The sequence below is a fragment of the Hipposideros armiger genome, unplaced genomic scaffold, assembly GCF_001890085.2.
Source record: "Hipposideros armiger isolate ML-2016 unplaced genomic scaffold, ASM189008v1 scaffold_7, whole genome shotgun sequence".
Lineage (NCBI taxonomy): Eukaryota > Metazoa > Chordata > Mammalia > Chiroptera > Hipposideridae > Hipposideros > Hipposideros armiger.
This window is the reverse complement of record NW_017731357.1, coordinates 2,771,156-2,796,263: the sequence shown is the minus strand read 5'-3', so window position 1 is coordinate 2,796,263 and position 25,108 is coordinate 2,771,156. Positions and strand designations below refer to the sequence as shown.

The 25,108-nt window shown below is 39.3% G+C and overlaps 1 protein-coding gene across 2 annotated transcripts in view; it reads right to left on the bottom strand.

The window, feature by feature from the left end:
• Positions 1-230: 230 nt before the first annotated feature.
• EFHC2 (EF-hand domain containing 2) overlaps positions 231-25,108 on the bottom strand; it is a 373,002-nt gene continuing 348,124 nt past the window's right edge. For both annotated transcript variants that reach the window (XM_019649716.1, XM_019649708.1), the window contains exons 14-15: positions 17,243-17,348; positions 231-539 (exon numbers count right to left, since the gene is read on the bottom strand). In XM_019649716.1, the coding sequence (XP_019505261.1) occupies positions 438-539; positions 17,243-17,348 (208 nt within the window). In that variant the 3' untranslated portion in view covers positions 231-437. The remainder of the gene's footprint in view (positions 540-17,242; positions 17,349-25,108) is intronic.

Sequence of the window (25,108 nt, the reverse complement as noted above, 5' to 3'; positions counted from 1 at the left end):
AGTTTAATTATATAACTAACAAATGTGTCAAAAAGATTTCAAAAAATGTTTAATAGAATAACAACTTACTGCTCTGATATAATTTGATTTTATATTTTCATACAGAGCTGTCAAAAGTCATTTTACTTTTGTGTTATAATAAATCAAATTATGTTGGTTACAAAATTACCATAAGATTCTTTGGTATTAATAAATCACACATATAATAAAAATGCTCAATGTTCCTTTATATGACATTTTTATTAGTGCTGGTACATCGGCAATATAATATCATGTTATGAAAAACTAAAATGACAAAAGGAGATTAATTGTAGTTTATGGATTTCAATTCAATATCAGCCGTGATTCTTTTTTGTTTTTAATGAAATTATATCTCCTGAAAGAAACTTGGCAAAATTAGAGCAGAAAATCAAAGGGAATTGAGTGAAACTGGCATGTTACTGCTCCTCTATGCCATATACGTCATTGAAAAATTTTAAATAGTCAATGTATTTCAAAGGAATAAGTGATGGCATCCCGACTGACACATCGTCATATCTCTAGAAAAGAAAACAAAGATGGATATAATTAGAACCACATTTCAAAGCTCAGTTTTGCAGATGCAACATCAAATTGTTTCTTGTCGTTACATAAGCTCTTGGCAAACAGTTAATTTTCAGAGCAGACATTTCTACCGTCCACTTTTGGATCACGAGGACTCTGTAGTATATTGGATTCTTATGGTCAATTCTTCATCCCTCCCTGTATTAGAATTATCACCCATGCTCTTTGAGATGGGACTTTGTAGCGCCTTCCATGGAGTTGATTTTCCTGTCCCTTTGATATGGGCCTGGCCACATGACTGGCTTTGGCCTATGTAATGTTAGCAGACATACCACGAACAAAGGACCTAATGTGCTGGCATGATCTGGCTTGGCCTTCTGTGCCTCTGCCATTGCCATGAAAAGAACATGGCCCAAGATGCTACCAGTCAGAATGGCAGGCGAAACAGGCCAAGCTGGAGCCCAACCCAGCTGACCTACAGGCCCAAGGACAAGAAAAATAAATGTCTGTTGTTGTGAACCACTGACATGGGGGGGAGGCTGTTTGTTATACAGCATTACTGCAATGATATCTCCTCCTATACTTTATTAAAAACTCATTGTTTTACAATCCAAACTGCTATCTGTACTGGCTGCTTAGTTACTATTTCTTCAACCTAACAATGGAAAGAGCACTGGATCATTCACAGTATGCTCTTGGGGATAAGCTACTTTATATATACTTTATATATATGTAGTCATAAATATATACTCATATGTACTTTATATATAACATATAGCATACATATATGTGTATATACATTTGCTAATTTCAGAAAATAAATACCTTCACTCTAGAGAGTTTTAAAAATTATTTTGATGAGGTGGGTTGCAACAAAATTATATAAGTAATAAACATGATTCAAAGAGATTTCAAAAAGTCTTGTATATATAAATCTATATATGTGCACATATGCACATGCACACTTTTTGTTTATGCTGCAATGAGTAGTCAATTAATATTAATATCAACAGAGGGGGAAAGTCCATAACTGTGGCTGCTTATATTTGTATCATCAAGGTTGTTTTATATAAGAAGTGCTATATGTTTCCTAATGCTAAGTTAGTATCCAGGGTCATAAGGTATCACAGAAACACAAGTACGGACTCAATAATTCTATGTGACAGAACTGTGGAAGCAACCTGAGTACGTGATGTTTCATTTGCACCTTATGGGATAAGGAGCAGTTTGTCAGGGGATTTAAGCGATGAAGGATGTTCCAGGCACAGGGAACAGCACAAGCGAAGGCCTGGAGACCTAGAAATCTATTTTCCAGAAAGGATGAGTAGCCTAGTGTAGTTTGGAGCACATAGTACAAAGTGGCAAGAAAGATGGTTGGAAGGAAAAGATAAAGCCAAATGTGCGGGCTTCTGTGCTAGTTTATACTTGATGCTGTGGTTGGCGAAAGTCACTGGTGGGTTTCAGCCAGAAAAGTCTGATTAGAAATGAATTAGATAACTCATTGGATGTATGAAGAATGAAGGAGGAAAGTCACTTTGGACATTACTGTAATAATCCTGGGGAGAGATGACTGTGGCGGAACTAGGGCAGCTGAAGCTGGGATGAATAAGCGCCGCATCTGAAAGATGTGACTGCAGAACACACAATACCTGGAAGGTAACGGATTTGAAGTGGTCAGAAAGAAAGGGGCAGTGTTAGAAGTTGAATTGTGTCTTCTCAGAGGGACATACTGAAGTCCTATTATTGCAGTAACCTCCAAGCTTCTGGTTTGGTGAACGTGGAGGCGCAGGGAGAGTGGCCCTCCTGCAGAGGACATGGAAGCTCCTCACACTTTCCCACACCTTGCCCTAAGCATCTCTTCCATTTGGAGTTCCCGAGTTATATCCTTTTATAATAAATCAGTGATCTACTAAGTAAAATGTTTCTCTGAGTTCTGTGAGCCTCTCTAGCAAATTAATCAAACCCAAGGAGGGGGTTGTGGGAGTCTCCAATCTACAGCCAGTTGGTCAGAAGCACAGGTTGACAACCTGGACATGTGAATGGTGTCTGAAGAGGGGAGGAAGTCTCACAGGACTGAACCCTTAACCTGTGGGATCTCCAGGTAGATAGTGTCAGAACTGAGTTGAACCATAGGACACCCAGCTGTTGTCAAGAATTACTTATTGAACACACTATGGGATACATAGCTAATGTGTTACAGAATTGTATACCTGAAACTATGTAATTTTACTAACCATTGTCACCCCAATAAATTTTAATTAAAACAAAACAAAACAAAAAAGAATTACTTGGTATGGGAAAAGAACCAACATACTGGACTTGTTACCAGAATTGTAGCCAACCCTCAATTTGAGGGAGATTTTTCACAAGTACTAGGCAGTCAGTTAAAATATCCTTTGTCTTCACTGACCTTTTATTCATCCTACACTACAAAATGTGAAGAAAACTCCAGATTATGAGGTGTGATAAAAAATACAATGAAATGTTTAAATTAAAAAGTTTTATTACAGTAAAAGACACATTGCCACTAGTTCCCATCAAAATACTCCCCCTCACTTTGAACACACTTATCCCATCATTCTTGCCACTTTCTGAATCAGTTCTGGAGTCCACTTTCATAAGTGTCTTTAGTTGCGCTGTCGTGGCTGCCTCAATGTCCTGAATAGATTCAAAATGTTCACCTTTCATGGTCATTTTTACTTTAGGGAAGAGCCAGATGTTGCACGGTGCCAGATCCGGTGAATAAGGTGGATGAGGACACACTGTAATGTTTTTATTTGACAGAAATTGCCATACCAGAAGTGGTGTGTGACATGGAGTATTGTCATGATGGAGGATGAAGTAAAGACACTCATGAAAGAGGACTTCCAGAACTGCTTCAGAAAGTGGCAAGAACAATGGGATAAGTGTGTTTGAAGTAAGGGGGGATATCTTGAGGGGGATTAATGGCAATGTGCCCTTTACTGTAATATTTTTTTTTTAATTTAAACATTCACCATATCTTTTGATCACACTTCATATACTGTTTCCCAGCAGTACATGTAAATTTTAATTGGAAATAACTGCACGGTAATTTTACAACAGGAGAGCTCATCCATAGCAGTCTATCCCCCCATTCCAGATGAGGACAAACCTGCTTGTGTTTCTGTAAAACAGCCCCCGTAATGGCCTAATGGTGGCTGTTAGAATCTTAAATATCTTTGTGTAGCAGGCTTTGCCAACACCCTTCCTGATTCCCTCACCCTTTCCTCTTGGAGCACCCCAGCCTGACTTCTGTCAGCACCCGTGCTCCTTTGTCTGGGAGCTTTTCTTTGGCCTCTGAGGCCCGCTTTGGCTGCCCCTGTGACATGCCACAAGTGCCTGGGAATTAATTATTTCCCCCTACTTCAGGAGCAGCCCTCAAACAAGGACTGATGGGAGTTGATGGATGAATAACACAGCTACCTTGCCCTTTGGGTGGGATAACTATGAGTTACATGCCGGCCACTGGATTCCTATTTCCCAGAGGCATTAAGATCTAGTCATCCACATTTGTTACTGGTTTGATTATATGCCCTGTGTAAGCTCCTTTTCTTCCATTTCTCATTTCCCCACTCCCTTACTAGTGCTCCTTTCACTCCCCATCCCACAAAAAAAAACAAAAAAACATTTATACTCAAATCCTTTTCTCCAAGGTGGTTTCTATAGGAAGTCAAACAAAGACATTATGCAATTTTATATTTATCAAAACTAATAAAATGTCTATGAGAGTCATAGCACAGCTTGGAACAAAGCAACTTCCTGACAAACTGTGGATGGATCCAGAGTTTCCAATGTGATTTCCAGAGAACTCAAGAGACAGTGCACAAATTTCAAAGAAAAATTCAATTTAATCTGGACCATAAACAATATGCACCACATAGCATTTTCTGGAAGAAAAAAGAACTGTGAAATGGAGAATGAAATTCAACAATGATACAAAATCATGACTCTAAAATGGCTGGGAATCATCATTTGCAAGAGGTCCCTGTGACATCTTCCAAGCTGGCTGTCACTAGAGCTACTTAAGATGTCAAACAAGTTGGCAATAAATTACTTGTTCATCAATGGTGAAAAAATGTAGCTGCTGATCTGCAAAATTACAAACCCTTGAAATAGGAAGCAAAGATGGCACTGGTTGGAAACCCAGTAAATAGCAGCTGCCCAGTGAGAATAGCAAAGCTGTGTCTGAGCTCATGGGCTCTGGATTTATTTGCTTTGACATTTTTAAAAGGAAATTTAATTGGATTATGTCTCCTTCTAGTTTTAAATTTTTCTACTGTAGTACTGGCCACCAGATGCATGAAGGAAAAAGATCAGGAGCCAATTAAATTCCACGCTTCACTGAAACAAGGTTATTTTTATTCCTCCCAAATGTAAGGCTGATAGTCACGTTAGTGATTTCACCCTGTCACTCCTTTCCACTCAGTCAAAAAAAGGATGTTTCTACAGGAACTAACTATAAATTTGTAGAAAAGTCCAATAGTATGTATGGAATTGAAACTGTAGTTTTATTGGATTTTCTCCCTTGCAATAGGTTCATATGTCTTTAGAAATAATCAAATTAAGTTGACAAAATCATAAAAACAGTTAAATTCCAGTAAATCAAATTAAAAATTAATTTTGGGAAGAAATTTCACAAATACTTGTTGAGATAATCAAGAACATTCTGATGACATAAGGAAAAGCTCACATGTTAAGCCAGGAGACTTGCTTATATTCCTATCCATTTATGCCTTTACTGTAATGACAATATTTCACAATTGCTTCCCTTTGCTCAAGACCAAGCTTCAATAGAGTTGTCATCTGTGCGAGCGTAGCTAAAACACAGGTGTACCTTCTGAACAAGAAACCTTTCCTTAAAATTGAATTATAGGGCAAGTAAAGTTTTCAAGGAGACATGGACTTTTTTTGAGCTTTAGTGATAGACTTATGCATACAATTCAAGTAAACATCATTCAATGCTTTAAATCCAAGTGGATTTCAGCGGTATTGCTTCCTACTAGGTTCTTGTTTTGTGTTAGATAATCGGTATGTGTTTACAAGTTATTTTTTAAATCTATTGAGAATTATTAATAATCTTTTTATTTCAACTGTTATATTTAACTTCATATATTAGAAATAAATGTTTATTAAATCATTGGTACTGGCCCCTAACTATATAATCCTTACCTTTAGGAATGCCTTTAATCTCAGCTTCCTATCTATAAACTGGGAATGAAACTTATTCCCACAAGGTTGTTGGGACAATAAAATGTCACAGGGTATTCCATCCTCTAAATACCAAAAGGAGATCTTCAACAAGTGGGATGCTCAAAGATCTATCCAAAGATGTACCCAACTGCCCCCTACTCCCCACTGCCAAGGCTATATATAATCCTGCTGTGAAAAGAGAGCTTTAGAGCCAATTGCTAATGCTTCTGCAGTTCCAGTGCTCATAAAATGAAGCCACATCCAATTTTTCTCAGAAATGTCAAAAGATAAGATGCCAGTTACACAGTGCAACTTATAAAGTTTATATGAGAACCAATTTAGTGTTATTTTTTAAAACGTGACTGCTGAGATTAACCAGACCAGCTCTAAATAGCGGGACCCATTTTGCCAGTTTTACAGTTGCCATCTGTCAGCAAGCACAATAGAGTGGAAATGGGGGTCTCTGGACTGTGACAGAGCAAGGGCAACATGCTGAGACCATAGACAGTCAAATAATGGAGTGAGAGTTAAATCACAGCCCCAATGGCTCACCATGGGCTGCTGTGGGGGCCAGGCAGAGGCCTGGCCAAGGGAGCTGCTAAGAAAACAGGCTATAGGCTACAGTCAACAGTCATGGTGGGTGATACTCAGCTTACACTTATCCACATAGGAAAACCTGTCACCAAAGGGTGGCAGGACTGATCAAAGCTGGACCAGCTACAACCACAGTCCTCTTTGTAAAGGTTTCTTGTTTGTTGTTGGATCCCAGTCCTATTAGCTGAGGCGACCTAACCTTCACTGGTAGGGGAGACCCATCTGAGTCTGGGGGACCAGTCCTGACATTCAGCAGACCAACCACAGGAGCGGTTAGTCTGAATCTGGTTTTATACCCTGGATATGAGACTTATTCACATGAGCCCAAGTCTATTCTGGTAACAGGTTATGCTGGGTTATTCCCCATTTGCCCCTCAAGATCCATTTTCTGTCCTGCCCTTTTCACTGGGCTCTCTGCCCTGATGCTGGCCTCTGCGGATTGCATCAGTCCCTGAGCTTCCTTGTTCTCTGGCTTCTGGGTGGGCAGGGTCAAATGTATGGTGATGGAAGGAGAGCTGACTCTGGGTGGTGAACACACAATGTGATATACAGATGATGTATCACAGAATTGTCCACTTTTGCTAACCACTGTCACCACAATAAAGTTTAATTAAACAAATAAAAATAAAATATCTAGGAGTAAATTTAACCAAGGGCATAAAAAGAACTATACTTGGAAAATGTTAAGACATTGAATGAATTGGAAAAGGTACAAATAAATGGAAGCATATACCATGCACATGGATAGGAAGAATTAACACCATTAAAATATCCATACTACCCAACACAATCCATAGAACTAGAACAAATAATCCTAAAATTAATATGGAACCATAAAAGGCCCGAATAGCCACAACGATATTGAGAAAGAAGAACAAAGCTAGAGGTAGCAATTACCTGATATCAAACTATACTACAAGGCTATAGTAACCAAAACAGCATCATATTGACATAAAAACAGACACATAGATCAATGGAATGGAATAGAGAGCTTAGAAATAAATCCATACCTATATGGTTATTTAAACTACGACAAAGGAGGCAAGAATATACAATGGAGTAAAGACAGTCTATTCAATAAATGGTGCTAGAAAACTGGACAGACACAAGCAAAGAAACGTAACTGGACCACCTTCTTCCTCCATATACAATAATAAAGTCAAAATGGATTAAAGACTTAAATGTAAGATTTGAAACCATAAAACTCCTAGAAGAAAACATAGACAGTAAACTCTCTAACGTTGCTCTTAACAATATTTTTTCTGACATATGACCTCTGGCAAGGGAAAATAAAGAAAACATAAACAAATGGGACTACATCAAACTCAAATGTTTTTGCACAGCAAAGAAAACCATCAACAAAACAATAAGGCAACCTACTGAATGGGAGAAGTATTTACTAATGATACATTTGATAAGGGGTTAATATCCAAAATTCATAAAGAACTCATACAACTCAACACTAAAAACAAACAAACAATCCAATTAACAAATGGGCAGAGGACCTGAATAGACATTTCTCCGAAGAGGACATACAGATGGCCACAAGACATCAGAAAAGATGTTCAACATCATTAATCATCAGAAAAATGCAAATTAAAACCACAATTAGATATCATCTCACGCCTCTCTGAATGGCTATCATCAATAAATCAACAAACAAGAAGTGTTGGTGAGGATGTGGAGAAAAGGGAACAGTGTGGTGCACTGTTGGTGGGATTGCAGATTGGTGCAGCCACTGTGGATAACAGTATGGAGGTTCCTCAAAACATTAAAAATAGAACTATTTTATGACCCAGCAATTCCACTTCTAGGTATTTATCCAAAGTAATCCAAAACATTAATTTGAAAAAATATATGCATCCTTATGGTTATGGCAGCACTGTTCTCAATAGCCAAGATATGGAAACAACCGAAATGCCCATCAATGGACAACTGGGAAGGAGTTTGGGGGGTGAGTGAAAATGGTAAAAGCATTTAAGTATTAATACAAATTGGTAGTCACAAAATAGTCACGGGGATGTAAAGTAGAGCATAAGAAATATAGTCAATAATATTGTAATACCTATGTATGGTGTCAGATGGGTCCTAGATTATCAGGGTGATAGATGAAAGGGGGCTGGGAGCAGGGTGAGAAAGGTGAAGTGATTAAGAAATACAAATCGACAGTTACAAAATGGGCAGGGGTTGTAAAGTAAAGCATAGGGAATATAGTCAGTAATATGGTAACAAATACCAGGTGGGTAGCAGACTAATTGGGGGATCACTTCATAAATGATATAAATGTCTAGCCACTATACTGTTCACCTGAAACTAAAATAAAATAATATTGAACATCAATTGTAATTGAAAAATACAGAAATTTGTTTTAAAAAAATGAAAAAAAAATACTCCCTTCATTAAATCCACACCCCTGACTCCTGTGAATGTGTTGTGTGTGTGTGTTTCCTGCTGGAATCTCACCAGTATAGGGACTTAGCCAGCTCTGTCCCCAGGGCAGGGCTGAAGGCTTGGTTCAAGCATGCTGACTGGCTCCTTTTGATGAATAGTGCTAAGTTCAGGATTCCCCACCACTGTGATCTCTGTTTTGGAGAGACACCCTGCTAGAACTCACTGACGCCCTGCCCTTCCAATCCCATGTCTGGTATACCAGACCATCTCCCCTCAGCCTCTGGTTGGCTGATGCCTCTGGTCCTGTTAATCAGGGTAGACTGGGAAGGTGTCCCAAATCTTCACTCCTTCCATTCATCCCCATCCATTAAAGCTGATACAAACAGAATTGATGCTGAATCTAGTACTGAGGCCTGCTCAGCTCTCATCAGCCGAGAAATCTCTACTTGTCAGTAAGGTCCCCTGTTCAGCCTAGGAGTAAAGACATCCAGGTTCAAAATAGTGGCCGGTGCCAGTAACTTCTAGAGAGGCATTCATGGCATGTCGGGAACTTCAACCACAGCCAGCCTGTCCAGCTCATACACTGGAGAAAGTGTGCAGCTGCCCAACCCCTGGCCTCCACACAGGAGCTCATTCCTTGTTCTCAACATAACTTGAATCTCATCACATTATACTCAGAGCTGGGGCACTTTCACAACTTGGTGGATCTTGTCCTGAGGTCACATTTATGACTATTTGGCTATGGCAGACTTCCCAAATGTTGGCGATTCCCAAAGCTCTACGTGAGAGGTTTTCTCTATCTGCCAAGGACCTACACATCTGGCCCAACTCCCCTATGGCCTCATCTGGCATTACCACTCTCTTGCACGCCACAGGTGCAAGATCAGACAATAACCATGGAACAGGTGTGGAAAGAAGGATGTGCCACATTGCCAAGATACCAGTTGATACCAGGAAATCAAAGAGAGCTTCAAGAGTGGTTGGTTACCAGCTGCGATGTCCCATCCAGAATCCCCTTGAGGAAGGATGTGGTGGCCCAGTTGCTAGGAGTCCCCTTCAAGGGCTGCCTCAGTTACAGAGCTGTCTTGGCTGCAAAGAGCCACACTGCCCAATGTTATACCTCTTCCTAAATCAACCCAGAGGGATAAGGTCCAGGACATTTTGGCCCAATTCGGGAAAACTCTGAAAGGCCATTCTAGCTCCAGGGTTCCCTATGGGCTAGCCAAGGCTGTCCCTCGGCCTGCATCACATCTCAACTTTTCCTTCTGACCACTCCTGTGTCTTCCCCTCCCTTCCATCGATACTGAGCACAAGGACACTCCTGAATAAACATCCTGCAACATTAGACTCCATCTGCTTCCTGGAGAACCCAACCTGTGACAGGCTCTGATCCAGAGTATCTCAGGGCATTATTAGATATTAATATTAAAGTACACTTACATGGTTCAGGAGATATTATACTTTTCACTACTGATTCTACTGCATGAACTATGTAATATTATATTCAACCCATTCACGCTAAATATTTTTACGAGGTCTGACAATGAAGTTTGCAAACTTGCCACCGTGTGCTTACATTGGCAGCACTGTACAAAGAGCTTGGTAAGGTTTCATAACCTTGGTATATCAGTGTCTCACAGCTGTGTTCATGTCGATGTGTGGCGGTGTCTTATTGAGTGGCGTTATTGCTGTTGTGTGTTTTTGTGTGCCGTCACAGGAATGTCTGAGCTTGAATTAGAGCAATGAACAAACATTAAATTTCTTGTTAAACTTGGCAAGAGTCGAAGTGAACTCAGGGACATGTTAGTCTAAGTTTTGGGGATAACACCATGAAGAAAATGGTAGTGTAGGAATGGATTAAATGTTTTTCTGAGGAGAGAGAATGTGTCACTGATGAAGAGAGCTCAGGCGGCCAGTAACGAGCACAATTGACAAAAACATTGTAAACATTCATTGAATTGTGCATCAAAATCGCCGGCTGACTGTGAGAAGCATAGCAGACCAAGTAAACATCAATAGAGAAACAGGAAAATCTTAGCTGAAAATCTTGGCATGAGAAAGGCGTGTGCAAAAATGGTCCTGAAGGAGCTCTTGCATCACGACAATGCACCAGCTCACACGGCACTGTCTGTCAGGGAGTTTTTAGCCAGCAAACAAATAACTGTATTGGAACATCCTCCCTATTCACCTGGTCTGATCACCAATGACTTCTTTCTTTACCTGAAGATAAGGGAAATACTGAAAGGAAGACATTTTGATGACATTCAGGACCTCAAGAGTAATACAATGACAGCTCTGATGGCCATTCCAGAAAAGAGTTCCAAAATTGCTTTGAGGGGTGGACTAGGTGCTGGCATTGGTGCATAGCTTCCCAAGGGGAGCACTTCGAAGGTGACTGTAGTGATGTTCAGCAATAAGGTATGCAGCACTTTTTCTAGGATGAGTTCGCAAACATAATTATCAAACCTCATACATGAGCTTAGAGACTCACTGGTAACATTCCCAAGCTATTTTATATCCTCTTTATGAAACAACAACAAGTTTAGGAGTACCACAGTACTGCATACTCTGGAATCTAGTTAAGTTCTCATTATTGGTGAAATAATTCGGGTATCATTTTTTACCTATGTCTTTAAAAAAAAGCTGGCTGAAAAGAAATGGCCCCTTCCAAATGTCTCTCTGCAGACTGAACCACTTCTAGGTTTGGTTAGCAGAACCGATGAGACCCTAAGAGTAAAGTTCTTCTCACCACAAATGAGTAACAATTGGAAGAGTCTACTGCTGAAGCACAGGCCCTTTCCAATGCTACACTCCTGTTCTGTAACTGTTCTAACTCTTACCTTTAAGAATAGAATCACTGATGTTAGACTTGGAAGTTGACTGCTAAAGGCCCAGCCCCCTGACTTGAGGAAGTAAGACATCTCCATTTTACAAACAAAATTAATACCTAACATTTAAGCCCTTACTATGGGATAGATTTTATGGTAAGTGTCTCATGTGTATTGACTCAATCCTCACAACTATTCTGATGGAAGTACTATTCTTATCTCCATTTTTGAGATGGGGAAACCTGAAAGGTTGAGTAATTTGTACAAAGTCACCTAGTTAGTCAATCACAGAGCTAAGCATTTGAAGTCGGGTTCATGTTCCAGACTCTCTGCTTTACCAGCCTCCCTAAAGCACCTGAGGTCCACAGCTCATTAACTGTCCTAGTTCACAGAGCAGGTAAGAGATGAAATGGAGGAGGGATGGTTAAAAGAAAACTGGATCTCTGAGCTTTCCACACAGTGACTCCTTTTTCAGTATGCGTGCTGATTGTTTTATGGGTCTTCAGTTTAATGGGTCACCAACTACATTCAAAAGCGAAAAAGAAATAGGGAGGGGAGGAAAGAAAAGAAAAGAGAAAAAAAGGAAAGAGAAAGGAAGAAAGAAAGGAAAGAAAGAAAAGATCATACTGAACCAAATGTAGTTAGAACAATATTGGTTTGTGAAACTTTTGTTCCATTGATATGTACATGCTGTGTTACTATGAAAAAATGTCTTCCTTACTGTGGGTTGTAGTATCAAAAGATCATTAAATTTAATTCAAACTCTACAGTCATCAGGAAAATAAAAATTAAAGTAGTAAGATACCACGTATTTTCAGAGGCAAAAATGTAAAAACAACTTGAATGACTGTCAAATAGAATTGGGTGAATACATTATTCTACATCCACTACATCTATTAAAGAATGGCTTAAGTCTATACATATTAAACTAGAGAAATTTACCATGATTTACTATTCAGTAAGAAAAACACACTACAGATAAATGCATACAGTATAATTATATTTTTGTACAATAAATGATGAAACCTCCAACATACAGGTAAACATTTGGGTGGCAGATCAGGTGGAAAGAAAAAGGAGAAAAGTAGAAAGTACATAAAAGAACAACAAAGGCAACTGTTAACTATAATTGTTAAAAATAAGGACATGTAGCATTCAGGATCCCATGGAAAGCAGAGGACATATACAAACTATGTAAGTTGAGAAGAGTTTAATAGAATGACTATTGACTAAGTTGCAGAAAGTGTTTAGGAAAACCAACAAGGGATCCTCCAGTCCCTCAGGGATTATAGGAGCAAGGAGTCATTACTACCACCTGGGGCTGAAGGGGTGGGGGGGCGGGGTTAGTAACCAGAACTTGGAGTGGGCAGCTATATGGAGAGAATCTCCAGATAAGGTTGTGCTGTGGATCCTGGTAGGAGGAGGCAGTTAATCTATTGTGACTGGCAGGGAGTAAGATGATTTCTCCTTCTTCCCACCCTCCACTCTTGTGCTACGGCATCCCATTGGCCAGCCCAACTAGAAGCCCGAGGGCTCAGGGCCCCACTGATACAATCCACAGAAGTCAGAGCAAGGTAGATGAGGCTGGAGAAAAGTCCTAGTGGGACAAATGGATACTTTCCAGCGCAGAATACTATAACAATAAATGAAAAAGTTGAATATAAATTCCATTTATCATTTCTCTTTTTATATGTAAAAATTAAATATTTACATAGATAAGAATTAAAGGTTGCCAAATGACCATATTGACCACTATTTATTGAAAAGGCTATCTTTTCTCCACTGTATGTTTTTGGGTTCTTTGTCGAAAATTATCTAACCATATATATGTGGGTTTATTTCTGGGTTCTCAATTCTGTTCCATTGGTCTGTGTGTCTGTTTTCCTGCCAATACCATGCTGTTTTGATTATTGTCGCCTTGTAGTACAAGCTGAAGTCAGGGAGTGTGATGCTTCCAGCTTTGTTCTTTTTTCTCAGAATTGCTTTGGCTATTTGGGTTTTTTGTGATTCCATACAAATCTGATGATTTTTTTTGTTCTATTTCTTGAAAAACTGCCATTGGGATTTTGATGGGGATTGCATTAAATCTGTATATTGCTTTGGTCAATATGGCCATTTTATCTGTGTTGATTCTTCCAATCCATGAACTCGGAATATCTTTCCATTTCTTTGTATCTTCTTCAATTCCTTTGAATAAAGTCTTATAGTTTTAATTGGATAGGTCCTTCACCTCCTTTGTTAAGTTTATTACTAGGTATTTTATTCTTTTTGTTGCAATTTCAAAAGGAATTGTTTTTTTTTTCATTTCTTTTTCTGAAATTTCATTGTTAGTATATAGAAATGCAATGGATTATGTACACTGATTTTGTATCCTGCAACTTTTCTGTATTTGTTTATTGTTTCTAATAGCTTTTGGTGGAGTTTTTAGGGTTTTCTATATAAAGAATCATGTCATCTGGGAAAATTTGAAAGCCATGTGAAAAAGAATGAATCTGCCACCATATACCAAAATTAACTTAAAATGGATCAAAGACCTAAATATAAGATCTGAAACAATAAATTGCATAGAAGACAGCATAAGTATTAAACCTATGGACTTTGGGTTCAGAGAAGATTTTATGAATTTGACCTCAAAGGCAAGGGAAGTAAAAGCAAAAATAAATGAATGGGCCTATATCAAATTAAAAAGCTTCTGCACAGCAAAAGAAACCACTGACAAAATAAAGAGACAACCAACCAAATGGGAGAAGATATTTGCAAACAGCACTGCCAATAAGAGGCTAATATCCAAAATATATAAAGAACCCATACAATTCAACAACAAAAAAACCCCCAAATAATCCAATTAAAAAATGGGTAGAGGACCAGAACAGACAGATGCTTTTCCCAAGAAAACAAATGGCAAACAGATATACGAAAAATTATCAACAAGACAAGTAATAACAAGTGTTGGAGAGGCTATGGAAAATAAAGAACCGTCATACACTGCTGGTGGGAATGTAAATTGGCACAGCCACTACTGAAAACAGTATAGAGTTTCCTCAATAAATTAAGAATAGAATTACCATATGACCCAGCAATCCCTCTCCTGGGTATCTACCCAAAATATCTGAAAACATTTATCTGTAAAGACATATGCACCCCTATGTTCATTGCAGCATTATTCATGGTTGCCAAGACACGGAAACAACCCAAGTGTCCTTCTATAGATGATTGAATAAAGAAGGTGTGGTATATATACACAATGGAATATTACTTGGTCATAAGAAAAGATGAAATACTACCATTTGCAACAACATGGATGGATCTTGAGACTATAATGTTAAGTGAAATCAGTCAGACAGAAAAAGTTGAGAACCAAATGATTTCACTGATATGTGGGATATAAAACTGAAAACAACAAAAGAATAAGAAAAACAAATGAAGAAACAAAGCTCATAGATACAGACAACAGTTTAGTGGTTACCAAAGGGTAAGGGCGTAGTGAGGGTGGTAGAAGAGGGTAAAGGGGATCAAATATATGGTGATGGAAAGAGAACTGACTCTGGGCGGTAAACACACAATGTGATATATAGAATTGTACACCTGAAACCTACATAATTTTACTAACCAATGTCACCCCAATAAATTTAATAAAAAAAATTTTAAAGACTAAAAAAAATAAGAAATATGGAAGTAATTACTAGCAGAAACAACTCAAACAAGTGAATGTGGCCACTTGTGAAGAAGTAAGGTGGGATAGGAGTGTGGTGGGAAGAGGGTAGTGTTGGAGCCCTTTTTTCCTTACCTTTTCACCACTATTTGACTTCTGAACTATATGTTACTTTAAGAAAAATGAAAATTAACTTCAAAAGTGAAAAAAATGACAGTATTGATATGTTTTTGTGATGGTATCTTGGATTTTATTTAATTAAATCCAGTATTTTCAATAATAATTGCATGAAAAATATTTTCTTTTTTTATTCTTTGCAGTAAACCAGATCTGAGTTAAACTTCTGACACTACCAGACCTTTGCTGTTTCTCTAACTTCCTCATCTCTCAAATGGGAATAATAAAAGTACCTATCTCATAGGGTTGCTATGAGGGTTAAATGAGCTAATAGATTTTGAGGTCTTAGAACAGTGCTTGGCACACAGTAAATGCTTTAAGAGTTTGCTGTTATTATGATGATGATGGAATGTCATGAGCCTCCTAATTGGGTCTACCTGTCTCCATCCTTTCTCTCCAATCTACCTACCATCCAAGCTCCCTTTAAAGGGTACATCTGATCATGTCGCTTTCTTCCTTGGAATTTGTCTGTGATCTCCAGACCTTGCAGGACAATATTTAAACCTCACTCTTGCAGGTTCATCTCCAGCCTCATCCTTCTCCACGTAGTGCCTTCATTCCAGCCACACCAATTCATTCTCGTTCTGCATAAGCGCCATGCTGTCACATGTCCCAGAACCTCTGTTGGGAATGCCTTTTCCATACCATTCCACTTTCCTAACTTGTTAACTCTTACTGTTCATCATTGAAATTTCAAGTATCACCTCCCCTGAGAAGACTTCCTGCCCTGCCCCGCCAAGCCTGATTTATAAGCATCTTCTCCCTCATCTCATTACATCCTATGCAGGCTGTTATCAGGCCATACTGTGCATTGACTCCCCCATCAGCAATGGGTCCCTCAAAGGTAGCAATAATGACCTTTGTTTCTGGACTCTAGCATGGAGCACAGAACCTGCTGAGAGTGGCTACTTAATCATGATTTGTCTGAGAATCAAATTTATAAGTGAAGGAGTTAAGTAAGTGACCAAGCCAGAATTCAATGCCCGCTCTGTTTGACTCCAAAGGGCACCACTGTCTCTCAACCATCTGGAAGTTCTAAAGCTGCCTGATACTCCAGAATAGCTGCATGCCTGAGGGAACTCCCCAGGGACACCAGACCAGTTTGGGCCAGAATGAGCTGGTCAGCAGAGACTGGAAGGAATAAATGCCTCTTTTCTGGGAGTATCAACCACATGACATTTGCTTTATCAAGGGACTTTCCCAAGAAAATCAATTTCTGGAGCATGTTAAAATATAAACAAACCACCACCCACCCACTCACTCACTCCTTAAAGACAATTGGTCCAGAGATCTTAGAGAATTCAGACAATTCCACAATGTTGAGAGCACCATCTGATCACATGAACTTTGTTTTCCCTAACCAAGCATTTTTCTATACTTTTTTTTTATTTTAAATTTGGCTCCACTGTGAAATTTGCATCCCCATACTGTATTGTTTGACCTAAAGCAAACCTGTGTGCACAGCCACAGATACACTGGGGATTCCTGACATATTCACCATTTGAAATTTGCTCTTGTGGCTCATGATGATGTTACCAGAATCCCTTGATAACAGTGTTTATATCTATTTATAACTGTAACCTATTATCCTATCTTCCATATAATTGGATGTGACTAAGGTTAAAAAAAATTCAGCTGCATAAGAAAAGTCAAGCTCTTATAGAACAGATGTTCGCTCAGCATGGAAAGTGAATTCGCCTTTAACACAAATATCCAGAAATACTTAAGTACTCTTTGCAAAAGCACTGATGGTAATATTTTACATGGAAAAATAACGTTAAGATAAAATATATTAAAAATGCAAAGGAGGTTCCACACTGGTTTTTTAAATAGGTGTTAATTTTACCTCTTTCAAAGGCGACGTTTCTACCAGTTCGGGCACTGGATTTATTCTCCAGTTCAGGGCACAGAAAAATGACTCATAATTGATTTGTTCTTCACTGTCTTCAAACCTGAAAATATAATTATAGTATATTATTTGACTCAATCTGCAGAAATCAGGACTGAAATGTCAGCTTAAATGCTACCATGAAAACATAATATGCTTCAATATCTGGTATTTTTCTTATTTATTATTAGTTTTTATCTGTTTCCAACCTTTCAGGATGTAAATTCTTTGCAAGCAGAGATCCCACACATCTAATTCACCAAAGAATCCCCAGCACCTAGATCAACGCTGGCACTTAGTAGGTGCTCAATAAATATCTGTTACTGTTGCCCCCAAAACAAATTAGTTTATTCAGTAACTAAGACCATTGCTATATTTTGTTAACAATATTTGAAGGACTTTTAGTTTAATATGGTTGATACTATATGTCAGTAAAATAAAATGTCCTTATATTTCTTAAATTGCATGCCTTTTAAATCTTTAAGGGAAGCCTAGATTCATTTTATCTAATATATTTTTAGGAAAAATAAAAGACATCTTTATCATTTATTATGTAGACATTAAAAGGGGTTATTTAATCTATATATGCTGTCATGGAAATGTATGTTCATGATATACTGTTGAGTGGAAAGGAGGTTATAAAATAGCATGTAGAGTTATGATCTCACTTTAGGTTTATACTTATATAAAAAGGCATAGAAAAAAGTCTAGTAACAATACACTGAAGTATTAAGAATAGCGATCTCTGGGAAGAGAGATTGTATTGTTGCTTTTTCTTTAGACTTTCCTCTATCATCTGAATGGCTTTAAATTTATACTCAGAAAAAATTAGCCCATTTTCATTACAAAGAAACAAATGATTATCTTGCACCATAAAACTATAGGTCAAAAATAATCAATCTGTTTGACTACTATTTCCTAATTATGGACATTGGCATAAATTCCCTCTTAACTATAAGAGAGTTTTGGCCAGTAAGACCCAGTAATGTCAACACAATTGCTATAATGACCTAAGCACACAAAATACTTCTTTGTGTAATACCTCAGTGCTACTTATTCTGAATTTGACCACATCCTGCCAATTTTTAAGGCTAAATATATAGTGGTCATGTAACACACTCTTTTGAAGGAAAAGACAAAGGTGGTCAGTAAGGCGTTGTTCCATGCACTCTGCCCCAGGCTCCTGCCTTTCTCTCAGAACCTCCAACACAAACAGCACATGAGGTGCACAAGTTACTACTACAAGGATGAATGCAGGATAGTTATAAGCAAACTCAGTGATGATAAAAGTAGGAAAACAATATACTCATAATCAGTCAAAAGGCTTTTTTCTCTCTTTATTCTCAAAATATTAAGAAAATAATACCTCATATTTATAAGCTAATAAAAATTAGCAGCAATAAATGAAATGTTACAGGATGAAGTAACAGAGACTCATCGATCTAAACAAAATAAACATAATGATCAGACGAAGGGAAAGGAATTCAGTAATCTTCTGTGCACATCTTCTTTGGCCAAGGATTCTGGGATACAACTCCAATATGCTGCCCCCCACCACTGCCTAGCCTCTTAATTTTGGCTCACTTTTCATTTGAACTCCTTGAAAGAACATGCTCTGTTTATGGAAATATCTGTAGCCAAAATGCAGGACCATTATGTCTTTTATTTTGTATGTGTTTTGGGAGAACTAAACTCAATCAATTAAAGATGTTTTATAAGAAACTTTCCTTTAGCAAGGAGCCTTTGAAGAAAAGTATTCCCTAATACTCTGAGTAGGAGCTGAGGTCAGAGAATGAAATCATGGAGGGCCTCTGACTCTCATACTGAGGAAAACTAAGAGCCACTGAAGCACATTGTACAGGGCTGTAATGGGATCTAAGTTATATTATCTAAAGATCACTCTGGCTGATATATTGAGAACAAGATGTAGGGGCAAGGCCAAAATGGCAAGGGCAATTAGCAGTCCTTTGCAGTAATCCAGATGAGAGAGAATGGCATCTTAGATGACGCTGGTGGCAGTGGTGGGCAATGAGGAGTGGTCAATTCTGAATATATTTTGAGTGTAGGATTCCTGAAGGATTGTAGTGTGTGTGTGTGTGTGTGTGTGTGTGTGTGTGTGTGTGTGTAGAAAGAGAGGGAGGGAGGGAGGGGGTGAGAGAGAGAGAGAGAGAGGGAGAGAGAAGAAGGAGAAGGAGGAGGAGGAGGAGAGAAGAGGAGAAGAGATATGGATGGAGAGAATGGATTCAGGACAACTCCAAGGGTTTTGCTTGAGCAACTGGAAAAACAGAGCTGCCCTAACTGAGATAGGAAAGATTTCAGGGGCTACAGATTGGGAGAACAGATCAGGGGTTTGGTTTTGGATATGTTATATTTTGATTGGAAATGAGCAGAAGGGTACATGAGTTTGGAGTTCAGGGAAGAGGTTCAAGTTGAAGATGGAAATGTGGGAGTCATTAGCATTAGAGATGGTGTTTAAAGCCACCAGACTATGAGATTGGATGAGATCACCAATGAAATAAGTTTCTCTATCTGTTCCTATAGTACAGAATTAAACTGTCAGTAAATCCTCATTATATCAATTACAACTGGAGGCACTTACTTAAATTAATCCTAGAGGATTCAGAAGTGTAATATTTAAGTAATTTTGGAACCAATCTAAAGACTACCAAACAGATGAGATTATACCCCATAGACTATCACAAATCTCTTTTTCTCCATCTCCTCTACTATCCACTAATTCCAAGTGACCATCTCTCTTGGATTATAGCAATAGCTTTGTATTTGGTCTTGGCTGCTTCTACCCTTACCTTGCTTCAGGCCATCCTCCACCAGAATGGTCTTTCTAAAACAGAGATCACGTCAATGACATTCTTGCTTACAACTCTCTAATAGCATCTCAATCCACTTAGAACACAAGCTAAACTCCATATCAAAGCTTATAAGACCCTATGTAATCTCGCCAAACTCTCTACCAGTTCACCATGTTCCAAGCACACTAGCTAGCCTTCTTGTTCTCTGAGGATACCAAGATTGTTCCCAGAAATGAAAGGCATTTGCACCTTCTGGTCCTTTTGTCTGGAAAGTCTCAAGCCAAATGTTACTGCCTTAGAAAGGTCCCCCTGAAGTTCCTCTGATGTAATTGAGTCCTCATGCCCGAATCTGCATTTTCCCTGGAGGATGGCATTGGAACTTACAGGAGTTTCTGGAAATCACCATTTGAGGTCCTATTATCAGACTTTATTACCAATATGTCTGACATTTACTCATGCTTACCTGTTACCCCTAGGGCCCCAGCCTTCTTCCCTGCCAAACTTATGATATGTCAGACTCAACATAGTTATTTACCCATTTCAAAGGATATTTAGGAAGGATATTCCCAAATAAAATGATATTCAGGAAGGACCAAAAGCTGTAAATGAAAGAGTACACAGCTCAGAACTGACATATAAAATCTTTTTGAGGGAAAATGTTTGCAAGATTTAATCTTTCCAAAGTCCCAGAGCCAGGCCTCAGAGAAGAGTTGAGCTAATGTGGTATAATATTCCAAGTTTTTCTTTTTGGTTCTGTCTTAAGGGCCTCCATGGATATGGAAACCACCCCAAAAGGAGCAAGGGAGAAAAGAACAAAGAATCTTTCAATTAAAAAGGATAAAACTAGCCAATGCATCTTGGAAGAATTCTTCGCTCTTGGGAAGTGGATAGAGTTGCAGTAAATCATGATGGATCGATCACAAACACTTATCTTCCTTTCCTACCAAAATGACAATAAAGAAATAAAAATAGGTAATAACCCACAATGACAAAGACAGATACAAAAAAGACAACAGTGGACAAGAGATTTCAAAATCTTTTGCAAGATGGAAAGCAGGTGGAGGATTGGTAAGTAAACTGGCAGAGCTGAAGAAGGGTAACTGAACTCTAAATGTCTTGGTGGAGGCAGGGGACACTTAGAGATTAGCCAACAAGGCCCACAACACTCTTGAGAGGCTCAGCAATTGCAGACTCCAGGTGCCAATGAAGGCAGGGATAAGCTGTGGGATTGAAAATAAGGATTGTTTGAAAGACTGAATAAAGCAAGAGCAGCTGGAGCCCAAGTATCTTCCTCTAAACTGTATTCTTCGCTATAGGAGAGTGAGGCTTGTTCTCCAGAGAAATTCAACTAAGGCAGTTTCAGTCTTGGGGAGACGAAGCATAATGGAAAGCAGAGGAGAGCATTACACAATGAACTTGGGCCTCTCAGCCCCTTCCTTCCCCTTTTTTATTTCCAGAACACCAGTGGCCAAGCTTAAATTCTCCTCCTTTCCCCCATACCACCTTCCCTCCTAGTCTATCAGAAAAAGATAGGATTCTTCTCTCAATACTCTGAATGGTCCTAGAAAGATCTCCTGATTCCAGTTTCTGGGGATTACCTAATGAAAATGAGGATTAAGAGATGACTCATGCAATGAAACTCACCAATCAACAAGATCCATCCTCCAAAGCTTCCAGCATTAAGGACAGAAGCCAAAATAGCAACACACACACACAAAAGGAATCAGAGAAACAAAGACAATTCAGGTAGCAGAGGGAAAGGTGTGAGACAAGAGGATATGTTATATACAAGAAAAAAGAATAGAATACTACCAAAAGGGACATTCAGACTAACTAAAACTGTGCTCTTGGAATAAAAGATATGAGAGTAGTTAACAGATGTGGCACAAGGGGTGTAAAATAAAGTTAAGGAAATCCCTTAGTAAGGACATCATAATGACAAGAGAAAGTTGGGGAGAGAAAAGATCCAAATTCAGGAGATCCAAAATCATAATGACAGGAGTAAAAGAAAAATGAAAATGAAGGGGAGGAAATTATTAAAAATTAATATGCAATTTATCAGAAACAAAGGACAGTCTCCAGACCAGAAGGGCGCATGGTGTTAAGCACAGTTTACACACACACACACACACACACACACACACACACACACACACACACCCTATAAGGCCCCATCATGAACTTCCAGAACACCAGGACTAAAGAGAACATCCTAAGAGCATCCAGAAAGAACAATAATATGGCAATCAATATGATGCTAAATTCTCAAGCATCATTAACAGGAAAGTAGTAGTATCTAAAAATGAGAAATACAGAAATAACTGTATGTGCATACTATTTAAATGTCTGAAGAAACAGCTACAAGGACTCAAAGTGGCTGCCCTTGGGAATGGGTCTGGGAGGTGGGGAGGGATGCGGCTGGAAACTACTTTCGGTACAACAAGCTTTTTAGAATGATCTGATTAGTTCTGACTATGACCATATATCAGCTTGATATAAATAAAAGTTTTTAAAGTATAAAAAGCAGATGCGAGACCTTGAAACGTGTTGTTCAGGGTGGTAAACTGGTACAAGTCAGACATGGAGAGGAAGGGGCACTACAAGCTGGGAACATGTTGATGAGAAATTAGTCTCCCAGCCTTCCTCCCTGCTCCAATATGCTACCACGGCTTCCTCCACTGGACCACTGATATAATGAGATTTGTCATGCCCTCATTTGCCATTATAATATACATCATATCTAATACATGCTAATGTAAGACAAGGATACAAAGGAGAGCTCCAGTTCTAAAAAATAGTCCAGGTTGGAGGAGAAGGGGAAGCAGTTCAGAGATGGAGAAAGGCTTGATTATTAGGGGACTGAGAACAAGTATTATCTTCCCAGGCACCCATCATGGAGTCCTCCCTGTGCCAAATCCCACCCATCCTTTCAAATTATGAATCGTATAGAAAATGGATCTCCTTACTTCAGGGTCATGCTGTGCTTCTGATAACAAACGTTAGCACCCTGATTCTCCACCTGAATCCCCTACTTTGCTTCTCTCCAAACAACATTTGGCTCTTGCTAAGACTCTGATCCGTGGTCAAAAGGATGATGATTTGCACTCTGGAGGAAATTCTTTTGAAAAGGCTGTGAAGGCAATTCCAAAGAAGAACTTTCTATGCCAACATTGTTGGAATTGGTGCACAGGCTTCCAGGGTGACTGCCCTAAAGGGCAACACTAATTCTGGCTTTTAAGTGTTTCTAGGCTTGTTAAAAAGTCAGCCTCCATACTTTAAAGCCCCAGCTCACAGTGTTAAAGTGCTTTCCTAAACCCTCCATAAATTCTTCTTTCCCTTTGATACTTGGGCAAGCCACCACTTCCTTCCCTACACAAACTACGCGACATGTTTGTGGAAGAAGAGGGAGGGAAGGCAATTTCTCTGGTTCCTCTCTAGATAATAATGACCCCCAAACATGCTTCCCGATGCTTTGTTGGTGAGTGTTCTTAGAAGTGAGTCAAACGTGTCTTTTGACTGGTGCTCTTGCTCCCCCTCCCAAAAATGATGAATGGCTTGAAAACTGCAGAAGCCATCCATCTCCTTGCCACGGGGAATAATGCTTATCTGCTTTATTTCCACCATCTGTAGAGGGAAAAGGCACAGCAGCAGCTGTATTTTGCTGAAGACTATGGGATCCCCTGTGCTGCAAAGGTCATCTTATAACTTAGGGGAATAGGCTGGCTGCATCACCAGGGCTGAAAGGGAGGGAGGGCAATGAAGGCACATTTTTTTACTCGCTTAGGTGTGTTTGGTTTTAGTTCATTATCCAGCCAACCCAGAGGTACGCACAGAAACACCTGGTGAGATTCTTAAGAAACAGACACTTGAGAAAAAAGTGGAGCTCTGGGCTACTGCACAGTAATGACACAAAAACGTAGAGTTGGCAAGATGGCACTGCCCAAGTTGCCAATGAGTACCTCTGGTTATCTCAAATAGCCAGGCCATCAAATTCCAATTGTGATCTCAACACAGATCACCTCAGTGAGGTGGGTCACAGCTGCCAAGTACTGACCATACACACAGTCAATGCTCTGTTGGTCCAAACAGTTTTGGGTTTTTAAAAATTTCTGAAACTACAAATCACCTTACATTTAAAAAGGTAGAAAACACATGCACACGTACGCATGTGTGAGGTGAGGTGTGTGTGTGGGGGGGCTTCTCTCTAGAAACTTCCCAGGACACCGAACACTGCAACAATAGCTGCCACGCGGCTCAACCCTCGCCCCTTAGCTTCAGCACCAGGTATTACTGGGTGAAATCACTTCAGCCCAAACCATGGCTCTGAGAGCGGGGCAAGGGGTGAGGCTGGGTAGAGTATAATGAGATGATTTTAAAGCCCTGTTAACTTTTTCCATTTTAACTGATATTTTTGGATGAGGCACCAGCTCTCTTGGGAGGCCAATTCTAAAGCATTCCATGGAGCCCAAAGCCAGCTATAAAAGACTAGCTTGGGGCAGAGCTGCTGGGGAAAGAGTTGCACTTGAATTTCCAACTATTCCAAGTCTCAATTCAGAAGGCCACAATTAAGGGAGGAGGCTGCCTCTTTACTCCGCAGTCCCTCAAGGAATACAGAATGGAATGACCTCAGAATATTCTCTATATTGTTACTGTTTGAGAACCAGAATTTCTTATTACTACTGAGGAAATATTAATATCCAAATGAAAACTCAGAGGGGTTGAGTCAGTTTACAAGGGTCACATGGGCAGGAGGCAGTACACTGGGACTTCAGAAGCAGGTCTGGTAGAAATCAAGTCCATGTTTCTCTCCTCCCTGTCTGGCATACTAGCATAGGACAAGTCCCTGAGGCTGCAAAGACGAATGAGACATGGTCCCCACCCCTTGAAGCTCAGATAGGAACAAAGACTTAGGGTATCTTAGAGAGTTTTCATTCTAATTCCATTAAAGACTCATCTTGACCTGAAGCATGCTGTTTCACTGAGAGAGCCCCCTTATGCCTCAGTGTTTGCACTT